The sequence below is a fragment of the Barbus barbus genome, assembly GCF_936440315.1.
Source record: "Barbus barbus genome assembly, chromosome: 29".
NCBI lineage: Eukaryota > Metazoa > Chordata > Actinopteri > Cypriniformes > Cyprinidae > Barbus > Barbus barbus.
The window spans coordinates 426,436-450,486 of record NC_136757.1 but is presented as its reverse complement, the minus strand read 5'-3'; the positions used below and the strand labels follow the sequence as shown (position 1 = coordinate 450,486).

Genomic DNA, 24,051 nt, shown 5'->3' with positions numbered 1-24,051 from the left:
GATTATTGACAATACATACACAAAACATTACAAAAAATGAATTAACAATAGCACCACAGATAAACAAAAACACACTTCTATTGATGCAAGTACAAAAGAAGACAAAACTCTTAAGAGTATATTATTTGACATTTTCAAGCAATTTATAATTAATTAGCAGTTTGACAAAATAGTCACCATTATGACTAAATACGCATTAATTTGAGACATTATAATTGTATTTTTTTTCCTGAAAGATGGAGATTGGAATATATTGAAAAAAGCTGCAGGTGATACGAAGAGAAAAACCCCCAGAAATATTCTCATTGTCATAGAGATATAAATCTACAACTACTCTAAAGAATAATGCAAAAGGAAGTTTCATGGCTGACGAGAAAACCAAAACTGTCCAAACAAAAGAAAAGAAAAAAAAAAAGTACATTTGGTCCCTGCTTTGCAGAACTATAGTTTCACACTACAAGTTGCATGGTCTAATTCATGTAGGCTACATATACAAAAATATACAACTATACTTTGTAATTATAATTATTTACTTTTCAGGTTTTCTTATATTAGTGTTATGTTCCATCTCTACTGTGTAATTCAGTAGACCCTGATCAGGGTTACATAAAACTACAGTGACTGGGAAGGGACATGTTTGTGCCACTTTGTTTTGTCATGGTCACAAAATAATAATAGAATGGAATGTCATAGTACGTTGAGTCTAAGACATGCAATGTAAAGACGCCTTGAGATGCGTTTAATGTGTAAACAAACCTGTGCAAGACCATAGCATCCTGGGATTATGAAAAATTATTATTGTATTTATTTTAAATTAAGAATGACAAAATAGTGTGGAATTAAGATACAGTGGTGGACACAATTCTTAAAACCATTTTTTAGCTGCTGAAAATACTAGTGTTCTCAGTCAGTTATTGCTATCTTTTGCTGTAGTGCGTCAGTAGGAAATATCATTTTACATGGCATGAAGAAACAGAACAAACTGAGACAGACTAAATCCAGAAGAACTGTGGGAACTTCTCCAAGACGCTTCAAGAAAGCTACCTGCAAAGCTACAGTGCTGTTAAAAGTTTTAGACACTTGTGCAAAAATGCTGTAAAATGAGGATGCTGTCAAAAATAATGTCACAAATTTTCTTTATCAATTAACTTCTGTTAACTAAACTAAATCAACATTTGTTGTGAGCATCCTTTGTGTTTAAAGCAGCTTTTGTCCTCGGTGCACTTGAGCACTTGAGTTTCTTAGGGAGCTTTGCAGGTAAGTTTCTTGAAACGTCTTGGAGACAGTTCTTCTGGATTTAGGGTCCTATCCTGGGATTGAAATGAACTTTTTCACTCACCAGCCAATTTGGCTATTCAATTTTTAAGTTACCGGCCATTCATAAATTCTACTAGCCAAAACAAAAAAAAAAAAAACAACAGAAATAAACCAACGGCCTGAGGCTGTCTGACAAAGCGACCATTGAAAATCATTTTGTGTCAGTACTAGGGGTGTGCAATACTAATCTCAACATTTTCTGGGATTTTATCGATAAAGATAATTAGACAATATTTTGCTGAGTGTGTTATTGTGCTTATGTATCTTAAGGACTGCCGTGGACAGCTGGCTCCTAAAGTTTTTGATATTCTTCATATTCTTTGAGGTCAGTTCACAGCAGTGATAGAAATGAATCTTTTCCAATAAGTTTAAATTGATTTTTACCTTTTATGGGCATTTTTAACTTAATAAAACCTTTTTTTTCTAAAAGTGTGCATCATCTTTTGAGTCAAATTCTTAAATTTAATCAGTCAATTATAATAATACATTTAGGCTGTTATTAAAAAATGAAATCAGTATCAATAAAATTAATCTTTACAGAAGATACATATAGAGTGGCAATTAGCTGTATTTACACATGCAGCTAAGAGGGACATGGAATGCTTTAACCTGCCGTTACAAATGCATAAATAATGTTTTGATATTTTAAACATGAAATGTTGAATACTGATATTTGAAATTATTTAAAAAATGAAAAGATACTGTAAATGTGAAATTAAAATCACCAGTAGGTGGCATCAAGTCACTGTTAATAAGTGAGTCATTGTGATTGAACCGAATCATTTAACCCCTTAACTGTCATCCCCATTTTTGAAAATTTACAAAAAAAGTGCACTATGCAAACTTAAATTATTATAATTCATTAACGCTTTTGAATACAGACCTAAGGTTGGCTAAGGTTTCCAATGATATGCATTTTGTCAAGATTATAAAAAGTTTTGATTCCAAAAGACCGTAATACATTTTGTAATATGACACCCCCGCTAAGGGGGAGGAGACGGCTAAAACATTTTGAAGTGCCATTTCTATGGCCATTTCAAAATGGTTTTCACAGGAAGAATTTTGAGATTTTAAGCTTTCAAATGGTATATAACATATGATGATTGCTGAAACGTGATAGGAAAAAAGGCAAGGAAATAAAGACTTTTTGTGACAAAGGTCAGAACTCCTGTTATGATGTAGATTTATCACAGACTCTTGGTGCACCCTTATCATAAATTAATCTATTACTGTTCCTACATAATTTGTAACAACAAAAAATGGTAAAATATCTATTTAGGAGACTTAGACCTTTCCAATGATATATAGTTTGTCATGATTACATTAGGATTTAATGTAATATAGTGAAGTAAATTTAGGCGTCCCGTATACGGGACGGTGACAGTTAAGGGTTGATTCATTCATTCAGGAACAAAACACCATCATGTTGCTCAGAGACGCAAAACAGCGCTGTGGTTGTGTTTGGAATATTTTTTGTTGTCGAAATAGTACAAAAACAGGAAATATGGTGGCTAAAACATAAGTCTCTTGATATTAACTTATTGTTTATTGAACTGTTGAATAAAATCAATATCACATTTATAACCATGCTGATTTTTAAAGAAAAAACGGCACTCTTCGTGTGATATTAACTATATGAATGGATATAAATATATATATATTTTCTGCCCCCTTATCTTGAATTATGATCATTCTTAATGCATATTAATAGACTGAATCATGCAGTGAAAGAAGCACGCACGCGCTCTAGTTAGTCTAACCAGACTTCATCACATAGTCCCGTATGAGTGCACTCTGTTGGTGTTTTTTGCAGTATGCTCGATAGTCATGATGTCTCACGAGTTCAGTATTTGCGCTAAACCTGCGCAGATTTTGCTTGAATGAACTTCCCCAAGAAATTAATGAGTGAACATAACTTACGAAAAGTAACCCGCCAAATTGGCTAGTGATTTGACAAGGCTACCCGCCACAGCTGATTTGGTGGGTTGGCGGGTGTTAATTTCAAACCCTGGTCCTATCATACACCTGGCGCAAGGCGCAGCGCATGTGTTTTTGCTAGTTTCAGACCGATGCGGTTCTCATTTTCCCATCCTGCGCCGCGTTGCATTTGTGCGCTCATGGGCGTGCTGGTCTAAAAAAGAGGTGTGTTCAGGCGCATTGTTGGCACGTTGCTATTTTGAGGAACTGAAAATAGACTGCGCCATAGACCAACTCAAACCTGGTCTAAAGTCTAAAGTCAATGGCGCAATATTTATTTGTGTTATTTAAAGAGCGCGTTAGTAGAAAATGAGCCTCTGGGCCGGGTCCACAACGCGAGTTCACTATGCTTATTACACACAGGTACGCGCAGCAGCACACAAACATGCCAAATATTAAAAACTAAAGGATTACAGTGTAAAATAAAATTATTGTGTAGGCTACATAAATATAAAAATGTCATAATGGATAGTCATTGCGTGTATCAGAATTAGCCTGCTCGCACATGAGCAGATCCGTTTGCTCTCTGGAGACGCGTTCAGTCTGTGCGTCTTAAAATTCCGCCGTTTAAACAGCGAATCCGCCACGGCGCGAGTGCAACTCGCTCTTAAAGGGAATGGGAGATGAGACTCTGATTGGTTTATTGCACGTTATGCCCAAAAAACACACCCATTACTCATTAAGAGAATAGGGACAACCCTTTTAGACCACGCGCGGAGAGCGCAGACCGTTTTACCCATCGTTATACTAGCAAAAGTGGATTCGAAAACACCCTAAGTGCTTTAGACCAGGGCTGTCCAAACTCGGTCCTGGAGGGCCGGTGTCCTGCAGAGTTTAGCTCCAACTTGCCTCAACACACCTGCATGGAAGTTTCTAGTATGCCTAGTAAGAGCTTGATTAGCTGCTTCAGGTGTGTTTGATTAAGGTTGGAGCTAAACTCTGCAGGACACTGGCCCTCCAGGACCGAGTTTGGACAGCCCTGCTTTAGACTATGCGCTTAGATCGTTAAAATAGGGCCCTGTCTGTCTCAGTTTGTTCTGTTTCTTCATGTCATTCCAGACAGACTGGATGATGATCAGATCACATCTCTGTGTGGAGCACAAACATCTCACTGTATTATTACAATTAATGGCTAAATGAATGTTTGGAAATGTAAACTGATATTTCCTCCTGACACACTACAGCAAAAAATAGAAATAACTATTGTTTTAGCTGCAGAAAATACTAGTGTTCTAATCATTTTTGCCACCGCTGTATAAGATTTTTTTAGCCTTTATCGGGGTGCCCAGTACTGTTCCTGGAGAGCTACCTCCCTGCAAAGTTCAGCTCCAACCCTGACCAAACACAACTCAATCAGGGCTGCGTTTCCCGAAAACTTCTTAATGCTGTGTGGTTCTTAAGTTGTACCTTAACCTGTACCTTATCGTTAATACGTGTTTCCCGAAACATTCTTGGTTAAGTATACCTTCTGTAAGTCATGTGGTCTGGACCACTCTTAGCTATACCTTATCACTATTGACAGTTCACAGTTCTTTACATCTCATTCTATATGAATATAATAATAGTGCAAAATCAAAGCTGCTGGCGCTCTCCTCTTTCTCTCTTTTGCTCCGCAATAGTAGCTATTGATTATATGTTTCTCCTGTTGCGTTTTTATTGAGTAGGCCATCCAATAACAGAAATCAGTGATTTATACCAATATGTCATGCGGCGATCAACCCTGTGTCAGTCCTCTGTCGTGTGTGTCATGTGTTCCTGCCTCTTGTTTCCATATTTGGTTTGTTTCCTGTCCTTGTCTGATGTGATTATTAGTTAAGGCTTGTCCAGCCATGTTCGTCTCATTATCTATGATTTACCTGTGTATTTATAGTCCTGTCTGTTCAGTGTAATGTCGTCTGGTCTACTCGTTACTTCCCGGTGTTCCTGTCTGTGTCAGCCCTGCCTTGTTTTGCCCTGCTTTGTCTTGCCCTGCCTTGATGTCTTCATTAAAGACTGATATTATTTGAGTTACATCCTCGTCTGCGTGTTCCTTGTTCCTCCCTGCTGTGTGCACCGTGACACCCTGGTTGTGGAGTAAATGAAGACACAATGGAAAATATATTATAATAATATTAATGAACCATTCAAATGCCAGTGAAGGCATACAGATAGTTAGTGATATAGGCTACGTTTGGGCATGAGGTTACGGTTTCACGCACTCATTTCAAAATTATATAAAATATCCAGGGTTGCAATTTGGATTGGATAAAAATAAATAAAAAATGTATACTACTGGCAACTGTAAAGACCCTGGAAATAAATCTCAGACTGGAGGAAGTGCCTGCACCTCACTCCCAATTTCTTTCAACACTGGGACAGGAATGATGCCAATACATATTTGGTTAACAAAGTAACTGCTGTTGCTTATTAAAAAAAAAAAGGAAATCAGATATTTCATTGTAAATTAAAAAATAATGCATTACTTTTCTAGTTACTTGGAAAAAAGTAATCTGAATACATAATTCACAATACTTGTAATGTATTACCCCCAACACTGATCATTATTATTATTATTATTATTATCATTATCATCATCATCATTATCATTACCTAATTACCATTATGTATTATAAATATTTTAAAGTAGACCACCACAATTGTTTTGTAAATACTGTGAATGTCTTACAAGTGAATGCCTTAAAATCATACCAGTAATGCTTTTGATTCATTTACAAATAAAACAATGGGCATGAACAAAAGGACTCTTACATAATGCTGATTAATTCCTCTACGAAACATGTTCATAATTATACTAATATAGACTATTAATGACTAATAGTTATAAAATGTAAAAAGTGAATTTCCTATAATATTCCTGTATGTGCGCCTGCTGAAATAGTCACACAAAATCAGATCTTTATTGCATGAATGTCGGGCATTTTGAGAATTTACAGCAGTGAGTGCCGTCAGCACAGCTGAAGAGTTCTGCATTCAAATACACACAACAAAAAAATGCTCCAAACGGTTTTCTAAATTAACTTAAAAAAAAATATATATATATATATATATAATCACTTGGCTATTACATGCAAAACTGAACTATTTTAATAGCTGAAACATGAGCTGTTTTGGGAGAAGAAGAAAAACAAAAGACGGGCTCGGGTCGGACTTGGGCCGGTAATTCTGATAAGCTGTCAGACACGGGCCGGGCTAGGGCCTGAGCGTCTCGGGCCAGGGCCAGGGCCAGGCTAGGGCCTAAATTTGAGGCCCGTGCAGGGCTCTACTCAATATACCGCTCTATGAATGTGCGTTCAGCTGCTCATGTCCCGTACCGTTCATGATCACTGGAAAAGTAAAGTCTGCTCAAATAACGCACCTGCAGGAAATTTCTGTAATATACTTGCTCCTGTTTGCAGTAGCGCTACTGTGTTGTAAGCTGTAGTACAGCTATGTAGTACAACGCTAGTAAAATGACGCTACCCTCTTGTGACGCTATGCTCTGTTCACATGCTCGGATAATAATAGCTTTGTAGGACAAGCCTATACATTATTTGGATAATTAGTCCAAAAATTTAACTGAATAAAAATAATATATGTGACCCGTGCTGGCAAAATGAGTGTGAATGCGCACGGGCTAATTTTGAGCTACAGGGAAAAAAAGTGAAAAATGTTGATTTGAGTCAAATTTGAGGTTTTCACAAAAAATAGTTAATTAAGCCCTCGTCTAGCAATCCCGGTGCTCCAAATAGTAATCAAGTATCTAAAAAATATCTTTATTATCTTTATTTCAATCAAACAATAAAAGAAAAGAGGGAATCACTCGCTGCAGCTGATTGAACTGCTTTTGTAGTTTTAATAATCAATTTGTTTGTAATGAACACACTAAGGGGATTTTTACATTTGATTATTGGTTTTTCTTACTTGAATGCTTTTGTTTAGATGTAAAATGGAAAAGGTAATGCATTCTTTCTTTCTTTCTTTTGTTTGTTCTGCTTTTTTGCATCTGTTCTTATTTATAATAGCAAAGATAAAATAAAAATAGCTATATTGTGATTATTAATATAGCAATAATTATTCTTAAGAAAAGAAGACGCAATGTTGCCAGGATATTTTACTTTGGAATCTTTGGAAAACTTTAACAAAATTTTTCTCAGAATTGAGTTTGCTGACTTTATCAACTTCAAACAAGTGTAGCTCAGTATTTTTTTGTTCGATTGCAGTCATAGAATGTGAAAATAAAAATAACAAATTTTTGAAAATTTGATCATTGTGTAACTCATTTTGCCAGAACAGGTCACATATTGATATTTAATATTAATATATTTTCTGCCCAATTTTATTGTGTTTTACTTTCAATAAAACTGTGGTTATTTTATTGGCCTGTGTTTTTTTATTTTTATTTAATAAAATAATAAATAATTATTACAAAGCATTTTCAGTTTCTGTTTTCGGCCAAGTGCAACTTTCATTTTGGTGCATCCCTAAGAGATACATGAGATGAAGTGGAAAGTAAAGAAATATATTATATACAAATATTAAACAAAAAATAAGACTGTGAATGGTTTTAAAAGACTGGAATGAGATTAATAAAATTGTTTAGGTATATCTTCTTTTAACATACAGTCTATTAATAACAGCCAATTATTTTAACTTATTTTGGAAGTTTTCAGTGTATGGATAGGTAGCCTATCTATACATTGTGTGAACTGTGCCTGCCCAGTCACCGTATAAAACCAAATCATTGCCAATCAATGTTGAATTTCTAAATTGCAGAGCAATTATAAAATAATCCTGCTTTTCACCTTTGATAAAATTATGGGTAACACTTTATTCTAGGGTCTCTCTTAATTAGTTGCTTATTAGCATGTATATTACTATATTAGCCATTTGTTAGTAGTAATTAAGCACATATTAATGCCTTATTCTACATCCCTAATCCTACCCAATACCTAAATTTAACAACCACCTTACCAACTATTAATAAGCAGCAAATTAGGAATTTATAGAGGGAAAAGTCGTATAATAGTGAATAAGTGTTCCCTTTTCTAAAGTGTTACCAAATTATGATAACATTTTAGGGAACACTTTCATTATTAACGATTGCAGTGTTTTTCATCAATAAACTCCTAATGCACTGCTTATTGGTAGTAAGTAAGGGAGTTGTTGTAGTAGATATGTTTAGGTATGGGACAGGGTTAAGGGATCTAGAATATGGTCATGCAGAATAAAGTGCTATATAAGTACTAAAACAGTCAATACTCTAGTAATATGAATGCTAATAAGCAGTGTTCCCTCATCTATATTACCATTGTTGTTATTTGTGTGTAGAGAAGCAGGCATCTGTGATCAAAAGACTTGAAATCATTACTGCAGTCTGTCTTGTAGTTACTATAGGTAACTATGTGTGTTTGAGCTGCTAGCTATTACCAGATCACTTCAAAATAGCACCTACTGCCTCATCCATGGTAACCATAGAGATGGTGTGTCTGTGTGTGCACTGGGGGTTAAATTATCATTCTGCATGTATCTGAGTCATCGCATCATGAGCTCTGCTGTGCAGTTTTTTGAAAATAGATGGAATGACTATGATTGCAATAAAAACACACTGTATAATAGAACTAGGTTTAACTTAGACACCTTGTGTAACTCACCAAAGACACTAATTTACGTAAAGACTATATTCTATTATGATTTCTTCTGTACTGTGTGTTTGCTGTGTAAAGTATATGAGACTTATGTATGCATGTTATATGCAGATGACTTTCTACAATAGCTAGAATGTACAACCTGGGGAACGTACAGGGGGTGATTCACCCTCTCCAGCAGGAGTAGTGTATTTGATTGGAGTAGAGGAAAATGGATTTCATGCTACAAGCATTTGCAATCAAATTACTTTGCTGCTACAGATCCACTTCAGGGTTTCCATTTCTCATTCACACCACCGCCCTCGCTCACCAGGTAGCTAGAGAACCTGCACTCTAATTTCCCTTTTAATTTTAATTATATGAAACATTTTCATTCATTTGAATAAAGCAATCTTTAAAAAGTTAAGTATGATCTAGAATAAGATTGGTGCCCTACAGAAATGCATCAATTTTAGTTAAATTTCAACTTGGGGCAAAAAAAAAACAAAAAAAAAAAACACACATACACAATTAAACTTGTATACATGCCTTTGAATTATACCCATAATCGGAATTTGTGCTCTGCATTTAACCCATCCAAACTCAGCACAATACAACAGTGAGTAGTGAGAACACACCCCAAGCAGTGGGCAGCCATTTTCTGGAGCTCCTGGGGAGCAGTTGGGGGTTTGGTGCTTTGCTCAAAGGCACCTCAATTGAGGCTATTGAAGATGGAAGAGAGTGCTGTACAAAACCCCTTCTACAATTCCTGCCAGTACTTAGACGCAAACCCGTGACCTTTGGGTTGCAAGTCCAACTCTTTAACCACTGGGCCACGACTGACCATTACAACATGTAGAGTTGGGGTTCTCAGACTCATACTCAGACTCAAGTCCAGTCTCGAGTACAACTTTTAGCGGACTTGGACTTGTCATGGACTCGGATACATTTTTACTCAGACTTGACTCGGACTTAAGCCTTTTGGAACAGGAAAATATTTCAAAGTCCGACTGAGTCCGGGGACAGTTGACGGAAAAGTCACTGACTCAATGCATTATCACTAATGTGATATTCAGCATTTGCATATGTTTTTAAGTCTTGTCTAGTACTTGAAAGTTGCCGGGTTTCTGTGCACACACACCCAAAGCGCACTCATCAAAAGCACCTTTCAGTCAGCATGCGAATGTAATTGCTGCACACTTACACGAAACGTTATGTCAAAATGCCCGTCTTGGCGACTGTTCATCTAAATGCAGTTGGTTATGTCTTAAGTGAACCTGAACAGTTGGGAGAAATACGGATGTGTCAAAATATTTTATCTGTCCATCAGGTTGTCACACCCCAGGACTTTTTGTTGTGCTTTCTTCCCTCATGTGCCTGTGACATAGGGTGTGTCTCAATCAGCTCCCTTGTTCAGTAGTCAGGGCACTGATCAGGGAGTCGGACATTTTAAGGGCTGTCTCAATTGCGAAATCCTTCCAGTGCACTGGACTGTTCGCTCCCTGAAAAATCCCACAATGCACCGCAAAAACTAGGGGCGATGAGAGCATCGGTGCTGTCGTGCTGCACGCGGGGGTTAACGACACCAAGCTGCAGCAGACGGAGACACTGAAGAGGGACTACAGGAGCCTGATCGAGACGGTACGCAGCACATCGCCCGCGACAACGATCATCATGTCAGGACCGCTTCCCACGTATCGACGAGGACACGAAAGGTTCAGTAGACTGTTTGCTTTAAACGAATGGTTATGGTGCTCTTTGTTAATAATTGGAATCTTTTCTGGGAGCGTCCTAGGCTTTTCCGTGCTGATGGCCTGCACCCCAGCAGAATCGGAGCGGAACTCCTGTCGGACAACAATCTCCAGGACGCTACGCTCCATCTGACTAGTAAGCCAATTCTCAAATAACTGCTATGATGACTTTTGTTCTACCCACTTAAAAGATAGAAGTACTTGCGTTGTCCAATCTATACAGACTGTGTCTGTTCCCCGAATAACGAGGTCAAAATATAAATTTAATGCAGGATCTAGAAAAAATCTGATCATGATTAAACCAGAAAAATGCTAAATAAATGAAAAAATTTTTTTTTTAAAGCTTGGGCTCCTAAACATTAGATCACTCGCACCCAAAGCAGTTATTGTAAATGAAATGATCACAGATAATAATTTTGATGTACTCTGCCTGACTGAAACCTGGCTGAAACCAAATGAATATATTGGTCTAAATGAGTCTACTCCACCGAGCTACTGTTATAAACATGAGCCCCGTCAGACTGGTCGTGGCGGCGGTGTTGCAACAATATATAGTGATATTCTCAATGTTACTCAGAAAACAGGATACAGGAGGTTTAACTCATTCTAAATACTTCTGCTTAATGTTACACTGTTAGATATGCAAAATAAATCTCTCTTATCTCTTGCTCTGGCTACTGTGTATAGACCGCCAGGGCCATATACAGATTTCCTACAAGAATTTGCAGATTTCCTCTCAGATCTATTGGTTAATGTTGATAAACTGCTAATTGTCTGAGATTTTAACATTCACGTTGATAATACAAATGATGCGTTAGGACTTGCGTTTACTGACCTAATAAACTCTTTTGGAGTCAAGCAAAACGTCACCGGGCCCACTCATCGTTTTAATCATACGCTAGATTTAATTATATCGCATGGACTTGATCTTACTGATATAGATATCATACCTCAAAGTGATGATGTTACTGATCATTTCCTTGTATCGTGCATGCTGCGTATTACTGATATTAATTATATGGCTCCGCGTTATCGTCCGGGCAGAACTATTGTTCCAGCCACCAAAGACAGATTCACAAATAACCTGCCTGATTCATCTCAACTGCTCTGTGTACCCATAAATACACATGAACTAGACAAAATGACTAGCAACATGGGCACTATCTTCTCTAATACATTAGAAGCTGTTGCCCCCCTCAAATTGAAAAAGGTTAGAGAAAAACGTACTGCGCCATGGTACAACAGTTATACCCATTCTCTCAAGAAAGAAACTCGTAATCTTAAGCGCAGCTATAGACAGGCTCTAAAAGCTGCCAGGGCAGAGCATATCCACAAACTCATAGATAATAACCAAAACAATCCAAGGTTCTTATTTAGCACAGTGCCTAGATTAACAAATAAACACACGCCACCCGATCTAAATATTCCCTCACAGTTTAATAGTAATGACTTTATGAATTTCTTTACTGATAAAATAGATAACATCAGAAATACAATATCAAATGTAGATTCTACTGCGTCTAGTATTTCAGCTTCATTCATCGCACCCAAAGAAAAACTGCAGTGCTTTACAACTATAGGACAGGAAGAACTAAATAAACTTATCAGTGCATCTAAACCAACAACGTGTTTATTAGATCCTGTACCCACTAAACCACTGAAAGAGTTGTTACCTGTAGCAGAAGAACAGCTTCTCAATATTATTAACTCATCGTTATCTTTAGGTCACGTCCCAAAACCATTCATGCTGGCGGTTATTAAGCCTCTTATTAAGAAACCACAACTAGATTCTAATGAACTGGCAAATTACAGACCCATTTCAAATCTTCTGTTTATGTAAAAAATTTTAGAAAAGTTGTGTCTGCTCAATTGTGCTCCTTCTTGCAAAAAAAAATGATATCTATGAAGAATTTCAGTCAGGTTTCAGGCCTCACCATAGTACAGAAACTACACTTGTTAAAATTACAAATGACTTCTTGCTTCAGATCAAGGCTGTATTTCATTGCTAGTATTACTTGATCTTAGTGCTGCGTTCGACACTATAGATCATAATATACTCATAGATTGATTACAAAACTATACTGGTGTTCAAGGACAGGCTTTAAGATGGTTTAGATCCTACCTGTCCGATCGCTACCACTTTGTTCATTTAAATGGGGAGTCATCTCAATTATCACCAGTAAAGTATGGAGCACAAGGATCAGTCCTAGGTCCTCTGCTATTTTCAATATACATGTTGCCTCTTGGTAATATTATTAGAAAATACGGGATTAGTTTTCATTGTTATGCTGATGATACTCAACTATATATCTCAACAAGACCAGATGAAACTTCTAAACTATCTAAGCTAATAGATTGTGTAAAAAATATAAAAGATTGGATGACCAATAATTTCCTCATATTAAATTCAGATAAGACAGAGATATTACTTACTGTTGTGTTAAAACTGTGAGTTGGCTGTGAGTTATGGAAAATACATGTAGAGCTTTTATACATAGTGTGTGCCATTGTAAAGACTAGGTTTTCCCTCACAGCCTCATTTTCATCCAAGAAAAAAAAAAAAAATCTAAATGCCGTCTACCCTGACTAAGGTCTAAACATTCATCAAATAAAACCCAAAACACACACAGCTACAATCAGAGATTCAGAGGTTCCGTCCAGAACCCTAGCCCTTCATCCTTCACTAGTTCCTCCAGCTTTGTGCATTCCTTGGTTCCACCCAGAAACCTAGCCCTCCTCTGACTCTTCATCGGCTCACCTGAGTTTCTCTTACTCACTGCTTTAGATACAATAGAAGCAGGCCAGGATGCTTTCTGTAATGTTAATTTCCCATGAGTCACTTAGTAAGGGAAAGCTGCGCAAGATAATGCTTATGTGGTCAAATATCTGCACACAGAAAGGCCATCTATTTTAAAGCTCAATTTGGTAGCTAGGCTCAAATAAGAGGATGCAAACATGCTTAAAAACATGCAACTTAGATATTAATGAGTTTCCTGCCACACCATGACCTCTGTCGGATGTAGGCTTGTTTTCAATACATGGTAGCACCTATCTACTAGTAGTGGCCTATTTTTTCCAGACTTGTGGATTTTTTCAAACTAACTCCAGCAAGAAATGATGATATGTAATAGTGCAGTAAAAGTAAATGTTTTTCCAACATGGAATTTCATAGATTATTTTCTCTGACAGCAGGCCTGAGTTTTCCATCTTCAAGCCTTGCAGCGGACCATAGCTTCAGTCACATTGCCAGCAGTCTCCAAAGAAGCCAAATATACCATTCAGATGGTGAAACAGTTGCTCAACACAGCTAAAGATCTTATCTGATATTGCTGGTTTACATAACAACACCGCTGGCAGATGGTTACAATCTGACTCAGCTCCTGATGGCATGGAGATTACATATACCATTATCATAGTATCACTCGCTTCTGATTCTAAACCTCACTGATTATACTTTGGTAGTGGCACTTGAAAAGAAAAGTACAGATTACAGACATAAAGATTCAGGGCACTGTGGTGGCACCACACTCAAACACTTGGTGTATAGCCTTCAAGGAATTGGTGGTGGTTGAGTCTTTAGGTCATTCTCTTTGCAAAGCTGTCACTTTGTCACTGCAGCACTACAGTTCTATATCATGACTTGCAGCACCGTCCTGTATGGATTTCTTTCAGGAGGATTTCGTCCGCCAGTGGCTTGCTGACTTTCCTTCATCTGGGATGATTTGTTTGGGGAGATGTTAGACATGCAGATGACATTGTGGGTCCATCAAAGTTGGTACGGCATTATTATGGTAGTGACGCTGGTCATGTTGGCTTCCTCCAAGAAACTGATGTTGGTGAATCTGTCCTCCTAGATAACCCTCAGACTATTTTGACTTTTAGTGGTATTGGTCCCTGCTGTAGGTGGTCAAAGACTCCATACAGCAGTGTGGAGGGAACAGTGGCTCTCTAGGCCAGGAATTTTGTTTGGGCTTTTAGGTCTCAGGCTGCAAAGACTTCCTTAGTATGGTGTAGGCTCCACTGGCAGAACTCAGTCGGTGGTTGATGTCAGCTTTTGAGGAAAGAAGTTGTGCATGTGTACATAATTCTGTACAAGTGCATGTTTTTTCCAGACCTTGAGGATTACAGCATGAATGTGGTACAATGAATGTGGTACAGGAGCTCTGAATTACCTTCCTTTAAGATCTCAGCTGAGATTCCATCTGGACTGGCAGCCTCATTATTCTTATGGCTCCTTATGGCGTCTTGCCATTGTTGTAGTTAGAGGTTCCCCCATGTCTTCTCTGATGGGACTCTGAGGGATAAGTTTGGAAATGTCTATTTCAGTTGTGCTGTCACAGTTGATGAGTTCTTGGAAGTGCCCATTCGATCAGGTGTTAATGGCAGCTCCTGCCAATCCCATGTGTGTGCAGGGGTTTAGGCCACAGAAACTTAGACCATAGATGGCCTTGGTAGCACTGAAAAAGATTCTGATGTCACCCGAGTCTACCAGTCTCTGGATTTTAAGAGCCTTTTCTGTCCACCAGGACTTCTTTAACTCCCTCCCCTTCTGTGGACATTCTCCTTGGCTCTGGCATGAGCCACCCTGTTGGCCTTGCAGGTTACATCATATAGCCAGGCACGGAAGGCTTTCTTTTTTTTTGGAGATTAGTTGTTCTGTCTCTGTGCCATTCTCATGGAACCAGTCCTGGCAATTCCTTGAATAGTTTTGTAGGTAACGAAGATATGGGTATTATATAGTTAAAAGGGTCGTATTATGCTTTTTCACTTTTTGAATTTTAGTCAGTGTGTAGTATGTATGTTTGGGCATAAAAAGATCTACAAGGTTACAAATCTCAGCGTCTACTCCAAAGGGAGCTATTTCGTTTTTTAAAAATCCCTTTTCAAGAACTACAACGAATGGCTCATTTGACTACAAAGTTGTTTTCCTGTATTTGTGATATCACAAAGTGACCCATTAGAATACCATTAAAATAAATCCCGCCTATGGAAATTCGAATGGTTGGCTGGTGGGGAGAACGCTTGGTTGAGCACTGCACGTTTCAAAATCGAAACCCAGGGCTGGTGTTTTTATATTACTGTATTTCTGAAGGAACCCGACTGTCTTCAGAAAATGTCATTTTCATTTCATCTTGCATGTACATTTACATTTATATTTATGCATTTAGTAGACACTTTTATCCAAAGCGACTTACATTGCATTCAATTTACATTTTTTTTTTTTTTACATTTTATCAGCTCATTACATGATAAAACTTACATTTTATCATGCAATGTCTGATAAAGCAGCGTTTGTGAGTGGAGCTCTGCTTTGTGTACAGCTTTACCGGGGAAACCTTGCTCTCTACCACTCCAACAGCGCCTCCCGCTGGCAGATGATAATGCATATATATGCCAAAATAGTGTACCTCTGTGGGACTATGGAATAAATAAATTCAACTGCATAACAGTTTCACTGCAATTCATGTTATAATGTTAGAATTAAAGAACAATAAACAAAATACATATTACTGTTGCACTTATCTGTACATAGTAAATGCAGTTATGTTTAAGCTGTTGTTGACATCCTCTCTAAAATGTGATTTGGCCAAAAATAAAAAACAACAACAATAACGTTACCACTTTAATATGTCTTGCCATATCCGTGCATGCAAAGGTTCTGCGCGATCCTCAATACTGATATAGCAATATAGATGAACTTGTTGTTTTAGCAAGGGGCAGGGCAGTACTGAAATGCTGTCTAAGCTGTTCGCCAATCACAAAGCACTGGGACAGCTAACCAATCAAAACACATTTTGTTTTTCAGAAGGCGGGCCTTCATCAAACCCAGAACTAATCGAGCCATTTGTGTCAGGCTGGGAAGAAGGGTTTTGTAATAATCTAAATTATGTGAAAAATAATGCGTTTTTCGAATTACCAAGCATGAGAGCATGTTCTAGTACACCCCCAAAACAAAATCAAGACTTTGTAAAAGATCATAATAGAACCCCTTTAAACTAAATATGTGCTACAGTGAATAGACTAGAATACCGGAACAGTTCTGTTGATAATGGCAATACATGATTTAAGTTTAGTCAGAAAAACTTAGAATGATTATTGTGTTTCAGAGAATGGTGTGGGGGAGTGAGGGAGAAACTGTATGGATAGTGAATACGTTCAATGGAACTGATTGATTTTTTTTCATCAGTAGCAAAAAATAAATAAATAAAAAATCCAATGATACACACTTCATATATCTGTCTTTGTGAGTTACCAAAACCACATGTGAAAAAAACAAAAACAAAAAACAAAGTACACATAATAGTGGCTGCTCAAAATGTACAGATGTGAGTTTGGTTTATGAATATTGTTGTCTTCCTAAAAAAACTAACTAAAACAAACAGATCAGAATCAGATTCAGAATTAGCTGACAGTGACAGTAGCTCCACAGTGCAACAGAATGACAGCGACAGGACAGGACACAGATAATAAAAAAAAAAAATAAAAGTAATAATAATGTACAAATATACAAAATGGACAATACTAAAAATACAATTCGGTATGTACAGGTATGTTAGGTGCAAATTTGAAATGTAATAAGTAAGTGTGTTAAATTAAAAAATAAAAATAAAAAGTATGATAGTGTTGTGCGTTTCATGTTTATTGTTAAGAGTTCAAATGTTCATGAGATGGATTGCCTGAGGGAAGAAACTGTTCCTGTGTCTGGTCGTTCTGGTGCTCAGAGCTCTGTAGCGTCGACCAGACGGTAACACTTCAAAGAGGGAGTGTGCTGGATGTAAGGGGTCCAGAGTGATTTTGCCAGCCCTTTTGCTCACTCTGGATAAGTACAGTTCTTGGAGAGTGGGGAGGGTTGTACCAATGATTCGCTCAGCAGTCCGGACAACCTTCTGTAGGTCAGATTTGGTAGCTGAGCTGAACCAGACAGTTATTGAGGTGCAGAGGATGGATTCAATGATGACAGAGTAGAACTGTTTCAGTAAGTCCTGTGGCAGGTTGAACTTCCTCAGCTGGCGAAGGAAATACAACCTCTGCTGGGCCTTTTTGACAATAGAGTCAGTGTGAATGTCCCACTTCAGGTCCTGAGAGATGGTGGTGCCCAGGATTCTGAATGACTCCATTGTTGTTACAGTGCTGTTCATGATGGTGAGTGAGGGGAGTGCAGGGGGGTTTATCCTGAAGTCCACGATCATCTCCACAGTTTTGAGCGTGTTGAACTCCAGGTTGTTAAGACTGCACCAGACAGCCAGCTCCTTAACCGCCTGTCTGTAAGCAGACTCATCACTGTCCTGGATGAGGCCGATCAGTGTGGTGTCATCTGCAAACTTCAGGAGCTTGACAGAGGGGATGTTAGATGTGCAATCGTTGGTGTAAAGAGAGAAGAGCAGTGGGGAGAGAACACAGCCCTGAGTAGTGTTGTGGGTGTTGGATGTGTATTTTCCCAGCCTCACTAGCGGCTGCCTGTCTGTCAGGAAGCTGTTGATCCACTGACAGTGGATCAGTGGTGGGAGGTGGGGACGGAGAGCTGAGTTAGTTTGGGCAGGAGGAGGTTTGGAATGATAGTGTTTAAGGCCGAGCTGAAGTTCACAAACAGGATCCTCGCATAAGTCCCTGGTCTCTCCAAGTGTTGTAGTATGTAATGCAGTCCCATGTTGACTGCATCATCCACAGACCTGTTTGCTCTGGAGGCAAACTGTAGGGGGTCCAGTAAGGGTCCAGTGATGTCCTTCAGATAAGCCAAAACCAGTTTTTCAAATGAATTCATGACCACAGATGTTAGAGCCACAGGTCTGTAGTCATTAAGTCCTGTTATCTTGGATTTCTTTGGGAAGGGGTTAATGGTGAAGTGTTTGAAGCATGAGGGGACTTCACACAGCTCCAGTGATCTGTTGAAGATCTGTGTGAAAGATGGGGGCAGACAGGCTGGTGTCACACCATCTGGGCCTGGTGCCTTCCTTCTCTTGTTCTTTTTGAAGACCTGGCGCACGTCATCTCTTATCTGCAGTGCAGGTGTGGGGGAGAGGGGGGTTGCAGGAGGTGTGAATGGTGTATTTTCAAACTTGCAGTAGAACTCATTCAGATTGTCTGCCAGTTGTTGATTCTCCACAGTGCTGGGCGATGGTGTCTTGTAATTGGTGATGTCTTTCAGACCTTTCCACACTGAAGCCGTGTCACTGGAAGAGAATTGTATCCTTCGCTAATCGGAACAATTCCTCTTTGCCACTCTGATCTCCTTTTCCAGTGTGTATTGGCCTGTTTATACAAGACTCTGTCCCCATTCCTGTAAGCATCTTCTTTGGCCTGAAGGAGCTGTCTGAGTTTTGCAGTGAACCATGGTTTGTCATTGTTATAATTTAGATGAGTCCTGGTAGGAATGCCCATATCCTCACAGAAACTGATATATGATGTTACAGTGTCTGTGAGCTCGTCCAGGTTGTTTGCAGCAGCTTCAAAAACACTCCAATCAGTAAGGTCGAGACAGGCTTGTAAAACCCGCTCTGTCTCATTAGTCCAACTCTTTACAGTGCTTAATACAGGTTTAGTTGACTTCAGTTTCTGCCTGTTGGTCGGAATAAGATGAACCAAACAGTGATCAGAGAGTCCTAAAGCTGCCCATGAAACAGAGTGATATGTGTCCTTTATTGCTGTGTAACAGTGATCAAGTATATAGCTGTCTCTTGTGGGACATGTAACATGCTGTCTGTATTTTGGCAGTTCACGGGAGAGATTTACTTTATTAAAGTCCCCTAGAATGATTAAAACAGAGTTCAGGTGTTGTTGTTCTGTGTCTGTGATCTGATCAGTGAGTTTCTGTAAAGCTGTGCTCACGTGCGCTAGCGATGGAATGTTGACACTCATGTGAACAAACAAATCTCCCGCGGCAAATAGAACGGCTTGCAGTTAATGAAGAGCGTTTCTAGATCTGAACAGCACATCTTCTTTAACACAGTTACATCTGTACACCACCTCTCATTGATGTAAATGCACGTCCCGCCGCCGCACGATTTCCCCGTTGATTCCGCGTCACGATCTGCTCTGATCAGCGTGAAGTTAGGAAGATGAATCGCGATGATGGCGTCATTCAACCAGGTTTCCGTGAAACACAGAGCAGCAGAGTTTGAAAAGTCCTTGTTTAACCGGGAAAGTAGAAGGAGTTCTTCTGTTTTGTTGGGTAGAGAGCAGAGATTAGTCAGATAGATGCTAGGCAACGACATTCGAAATCCATGCTGTCTGAGCTTCACAAACGTGCCAGCTCGCTTCCCCCGTCTGCGCGTCCTGAAGCGTCTAAACAGAGCTGCAGCTCCGCCGACTACTATGTTCAGCAAAACATCCGAATAATCGAAAACCGGTTGGAGATTTTGTGGTGTGTTCTGCCGAATGTTCAGCAGTTCTTCCCTGGTGAAACTGATCATGTTTGACAAACAAAAACCAGGAAAAACTAACAAAAACACTAAAACAAAAAACATTTTTTATGTATTGTGTGGGGAATGTGGCCGTATCTGCATGATTATCATCTGTATGGACGGACATCAGCGTGTTTATTACCGACCCTATGACGGCTATCATTGTGATTCAATGATCAGCTATTATTGATTATATGGCCCATCTGTATGATTATCATCTGTATGGACGCACATCAGCGTGTGACTTCATGTCTGGCAATCAGAATACTTCAGTATATATACTAGGGGTGTGCCCGAAGCCGAATACCTTATCCGGAAAGGCACGGATAATGGCTTCAAAACGAATAACACATTTATCCTAATAACATAAAAACATATTCGGCAGACACAATCACATGTTTTCCGGAACAGCACTACATTAGTGAGATCTGCGATTGTTAAGATTTGTGCAATAATAATGGCTACTGCTTTGATAGAGTTTGACACAGTTTCATACAGATAATATCATGGAGATATTTTGCGTTTGTCTAACGAATGTGGTCTCCTCAGCAGGGGCGCTGTAAGGGGGGGAAAAGTTAGGACGATTCTAAGGGCTTCGGCCAATTTTCCCATCATAGTTCAGACGCGGGCCGGGCCTCGGGCCTGTTTTAGGCTTCTCCTTATTTTTATATTTTAGACATCCATCAATTAGTGATGAAAAAATTGCCGCACTGGAAACAACACGAGAGCATGCCGCGACTGAGAGCGGCTCGACGGTGTTTAGCGTCCCGCAGCAGCAGCTGAAGAGTTCTGCTTCAAATACATGCAATAAAGCTTTCTGTAAAGCCCCAGCAAAAGTAATTACCATCAATGTGTCCGGGCGGAATAGTAAGAAGATATTTTAATCTACTAATGAACAAGTGTTTTCTGTGTCAGTGTCGCAAAGATGAAGATGATGATCCTGACTCGCCATCTAATTAGATGTGCCTTTAGAGAGAAATGCATCTTAACAGATTATAATGAAAGAGTTTTTGTTTTTGTTTTTGATTTGATTTATTTCGTTAAGAGGTAATTTAAAGCTTTCTATAGATATATTTATCATGTCTGTGAGGCATGTATTCGCTGACTTCCGATTCATTTTTGTGAAGCGCTCCTGTTCAAGACGAGACGGCAGAAAGCGCATCATGGTTTTCTTTATTTTATAAAATGATTTTATATATTTTATAAAATGTTTTGTTGATATTGTGAGTGCACACAAATAAATGTAGACCCTTTACAGTTCCGAATGATGGATTACTCTTTCTTTTATGAGCAAAAATTATAGCATAATTTGTTTCCATTGAAAAAACTGCAATTGATTGCGCTGCTGCCTCCATGAACTACTGATGCAGCGCACATTTATCTAGGTTTAACGTTTAAACATTGTTATATGCTTGAACTGTTTTAGTATATTTAGATTTTATTTTAGGCAAGTCCTGATGATTTGAGAAGGCTAAATTGATCAAGTATGGTTATGATCACCCTGCCGGTCTGTCGTTGGCCGCTTGGTCGTTACTTTAAGAAAGAAAAAGAAATTATTTAACGAACACAAAATGCTCCAAACGTTTCTCTAAATTAACGAAACTAAATATAAGTTCAAATTTTACTTTTGAACATGAAACATTTACGGAGGTCTGGACCTCATAGGACCAACCTGTATGTGTAAAGTGAATGAGTGTAAGCCGATATGAATGAAATGAGCGCAAGCCGTGTTGGGGTCTATGCGCGTCTCTCAGATATGAGAGCTTTGTCTGGAGTTATATCAACTAACTTGACAAAAATATCCTAAAAACGGTCCTAACATTTAATTATACAAGACGAAGAAAAGCGATGTTTGGTTAAGGCTTTTGGAGGGTCCAAATAATTTGTTGTGCTCTGTTGATAAAATACTCGTAAAAAGTTTCACTGGAAAACAAAAAGACTAAGTCATCGTTTTCTTTTGATCAACATTTTCTGTAGTTTTAAATAGAACATATTTACAAAGTCATAATTATAATAAAAAATAATACTTTCTTTAGTTAGCCTATACAATGCATATTTGTTAAATGACAACTACGAATCAAACAGATTTGCTTTCCATGTAATTTGACGAACTTCCGGTTTAACCCACGCCCACTTCCGGATCCATCCGAATACAGATACAGATACAAATAATTCTGAGATTGTCACAGATACAAATACAGATACAAATAATGGCTCCGCTGCACACCCCTAATACATACTATATACAAAGCATTTTTTTCTATTTTGTTTCCTTTTTTATTACTCAAATAATTATTTTTGTATTTTTTAGTGCTGAAATAAATCACTTATATGATGTCTAAAATTCTGTCTATTATTTTATAATTGTAAAACTATGCAGGAACATGTATAATGACTAAAATAGCTTGTATAATTCTGCAATCCATTTGGTGGTTATTTTTCCTCAAACAGGGGGGTGGGGGGACTATAAATAGTTTCAGAACAAATATTGCAGGAATCTCATTTTTCATGGTATCTTCTTCAAATTTTAAATATGAACTCATGAGACATGTGGCTTTCAATCAATTACTTTTCTGGATTGCTCCAGGACTTATTTCATTTATTTGTATGTGATATAAAAAAACATTCAGTGTGGAAAAACATTTTTCAAGGCACGTCAGTGCCTATAACTTTTTATCTTTTTGAGCATTATCAACTCTGGATGATGGATAGTAAAGCCTAGAGTGTCTTCTTTGTCTGGAACTGTTACCGTTTTAATTTAGGTAGGTTATTTTCACCTGTGAGGCCTAAAATGGGGGGCGAAGGTTAACAGGTTAAGTACTCAAATACAGGAATGACAACTATGTTCTGCTACCATGTGAATGTGTGATTTACTTTATTATTGGTAAAATCCAATATCAGTCTGACTTATTATACTGTGGAAACTGATCCTTCACACAACACACAGACATAAATTTACCTCTTCTATCTGCTCTTGTTTCTTCTGTATAGCTCTGTTTCGTGCCACAGCACATGTCACAGACGAGAGAGCATCTCTGTTGCTGGGTTTCTGTGACACCTGTGGAGGTCACCACAAAAGACATCATCAATCTTTCAAACTAAAACTTTAGTTTTAGTATTATTTATATGCTACAGTCTTAAACAATAGTCAAAATGTAAAGGTGTGTTCACGCCATATTGTAATTACCGTAATTACAACATACCAACTTGAAAAAAGTGTTCACGTCCTTGTAGAACTCATAATTTTCTGAGAGCTATGGCTTGTACCATGTGACCACTGCACCTCACGCGAAACCAGAGAAAAATGGCAGCGCTTCCAGTAGTAAAATTTAAATAAGCAGTTCTTTTGTAATATTTATGTTTTAAAATTCATGTATTTGACTTTTGCCAATGTAGATGTTTTCATACAAAAGTAATGTGAACTTGAATGAAAGACATGCAGCACAGAGTGAGATGTCTAGTCTATCCATGTACAGTAAAGAAATAATCATACTCAAGACAGAATTTATAACTTTGCACAGACAAGAACAGTAAGTGATTGTATCACAATAGTTTGCATGTTATTATACTTTTCAGTTGAATGAGGGTAAACAAATTTGGCCTGTTGTCCATGATGAAGGACTAAAACATGAGACTTGACTCAAGCTCTAAGTTTTCCCAGAACTAAAATAAAATTAACAAATATTTTACTTTGATGCTTGCTATACCATGCTTTCGCATGTTTTTAATGTATTTTAGCACATTGCTACCATGTTGTTAGTGTGTTTTAGCATAGTGCTAACATGTCTGTCAGTGAGTCTCAGTCACCCCAGTCACCCAGTCATCAGTCACCACTTACCCACGATCTCAGTCACCTGTGTTCTAATCACCTGCACCTGCTGAACTCCAATCAAGCCACCTACAAAACCACACTCCACGCACACACTGATCGTCCGGTCTGCCGTTCACTACAGGAACCAAACCAGACCCAATCTACTAACCTTGTGCTCTTATACCCAGATC

General features: G+C 38.3%; 1 protein-coding gene across 3 annotated transcripts in view; it reads right to left on the bottom strand.

Annotated features, from left to right (window-relative positions):
* The window catches only part of LOC306849346 (uncharacterized protein), a 68,295-nt gene that overhangs the window by 1,004 nt on the left and 43,240 nt on the right, over nucleotides 1-24,051 (bottom strand). The window contains exons 5-6 of one of the 3 annotated variants that reach the window (XM_079384299.1): nucleotides 23,009-23,107; nucleotides 5,151-5,356 (exon numbers count right to left, since the gene is read on the bottom strand). The exons of 1 other annotated variant lie outside the window; for it this stretch is intronic. In XM_079384299.1, the coding sequence (XP_079240425.1) occupies nucleotides 5,195-5,356; nucleotides 23,009-23,107 (261 nt within the window). In that variant the 3' untranslated portion in view covers nucleotides 5,151-5,194. The remainder of the gene's footprint in view (nucleotides 1-5,150; nucleotides 5,357-23,008; nucleotides 23,108-24,051) is intronic. One more of the 3 variants, XM_079384298.1, reaches the window with a different exon arrangement.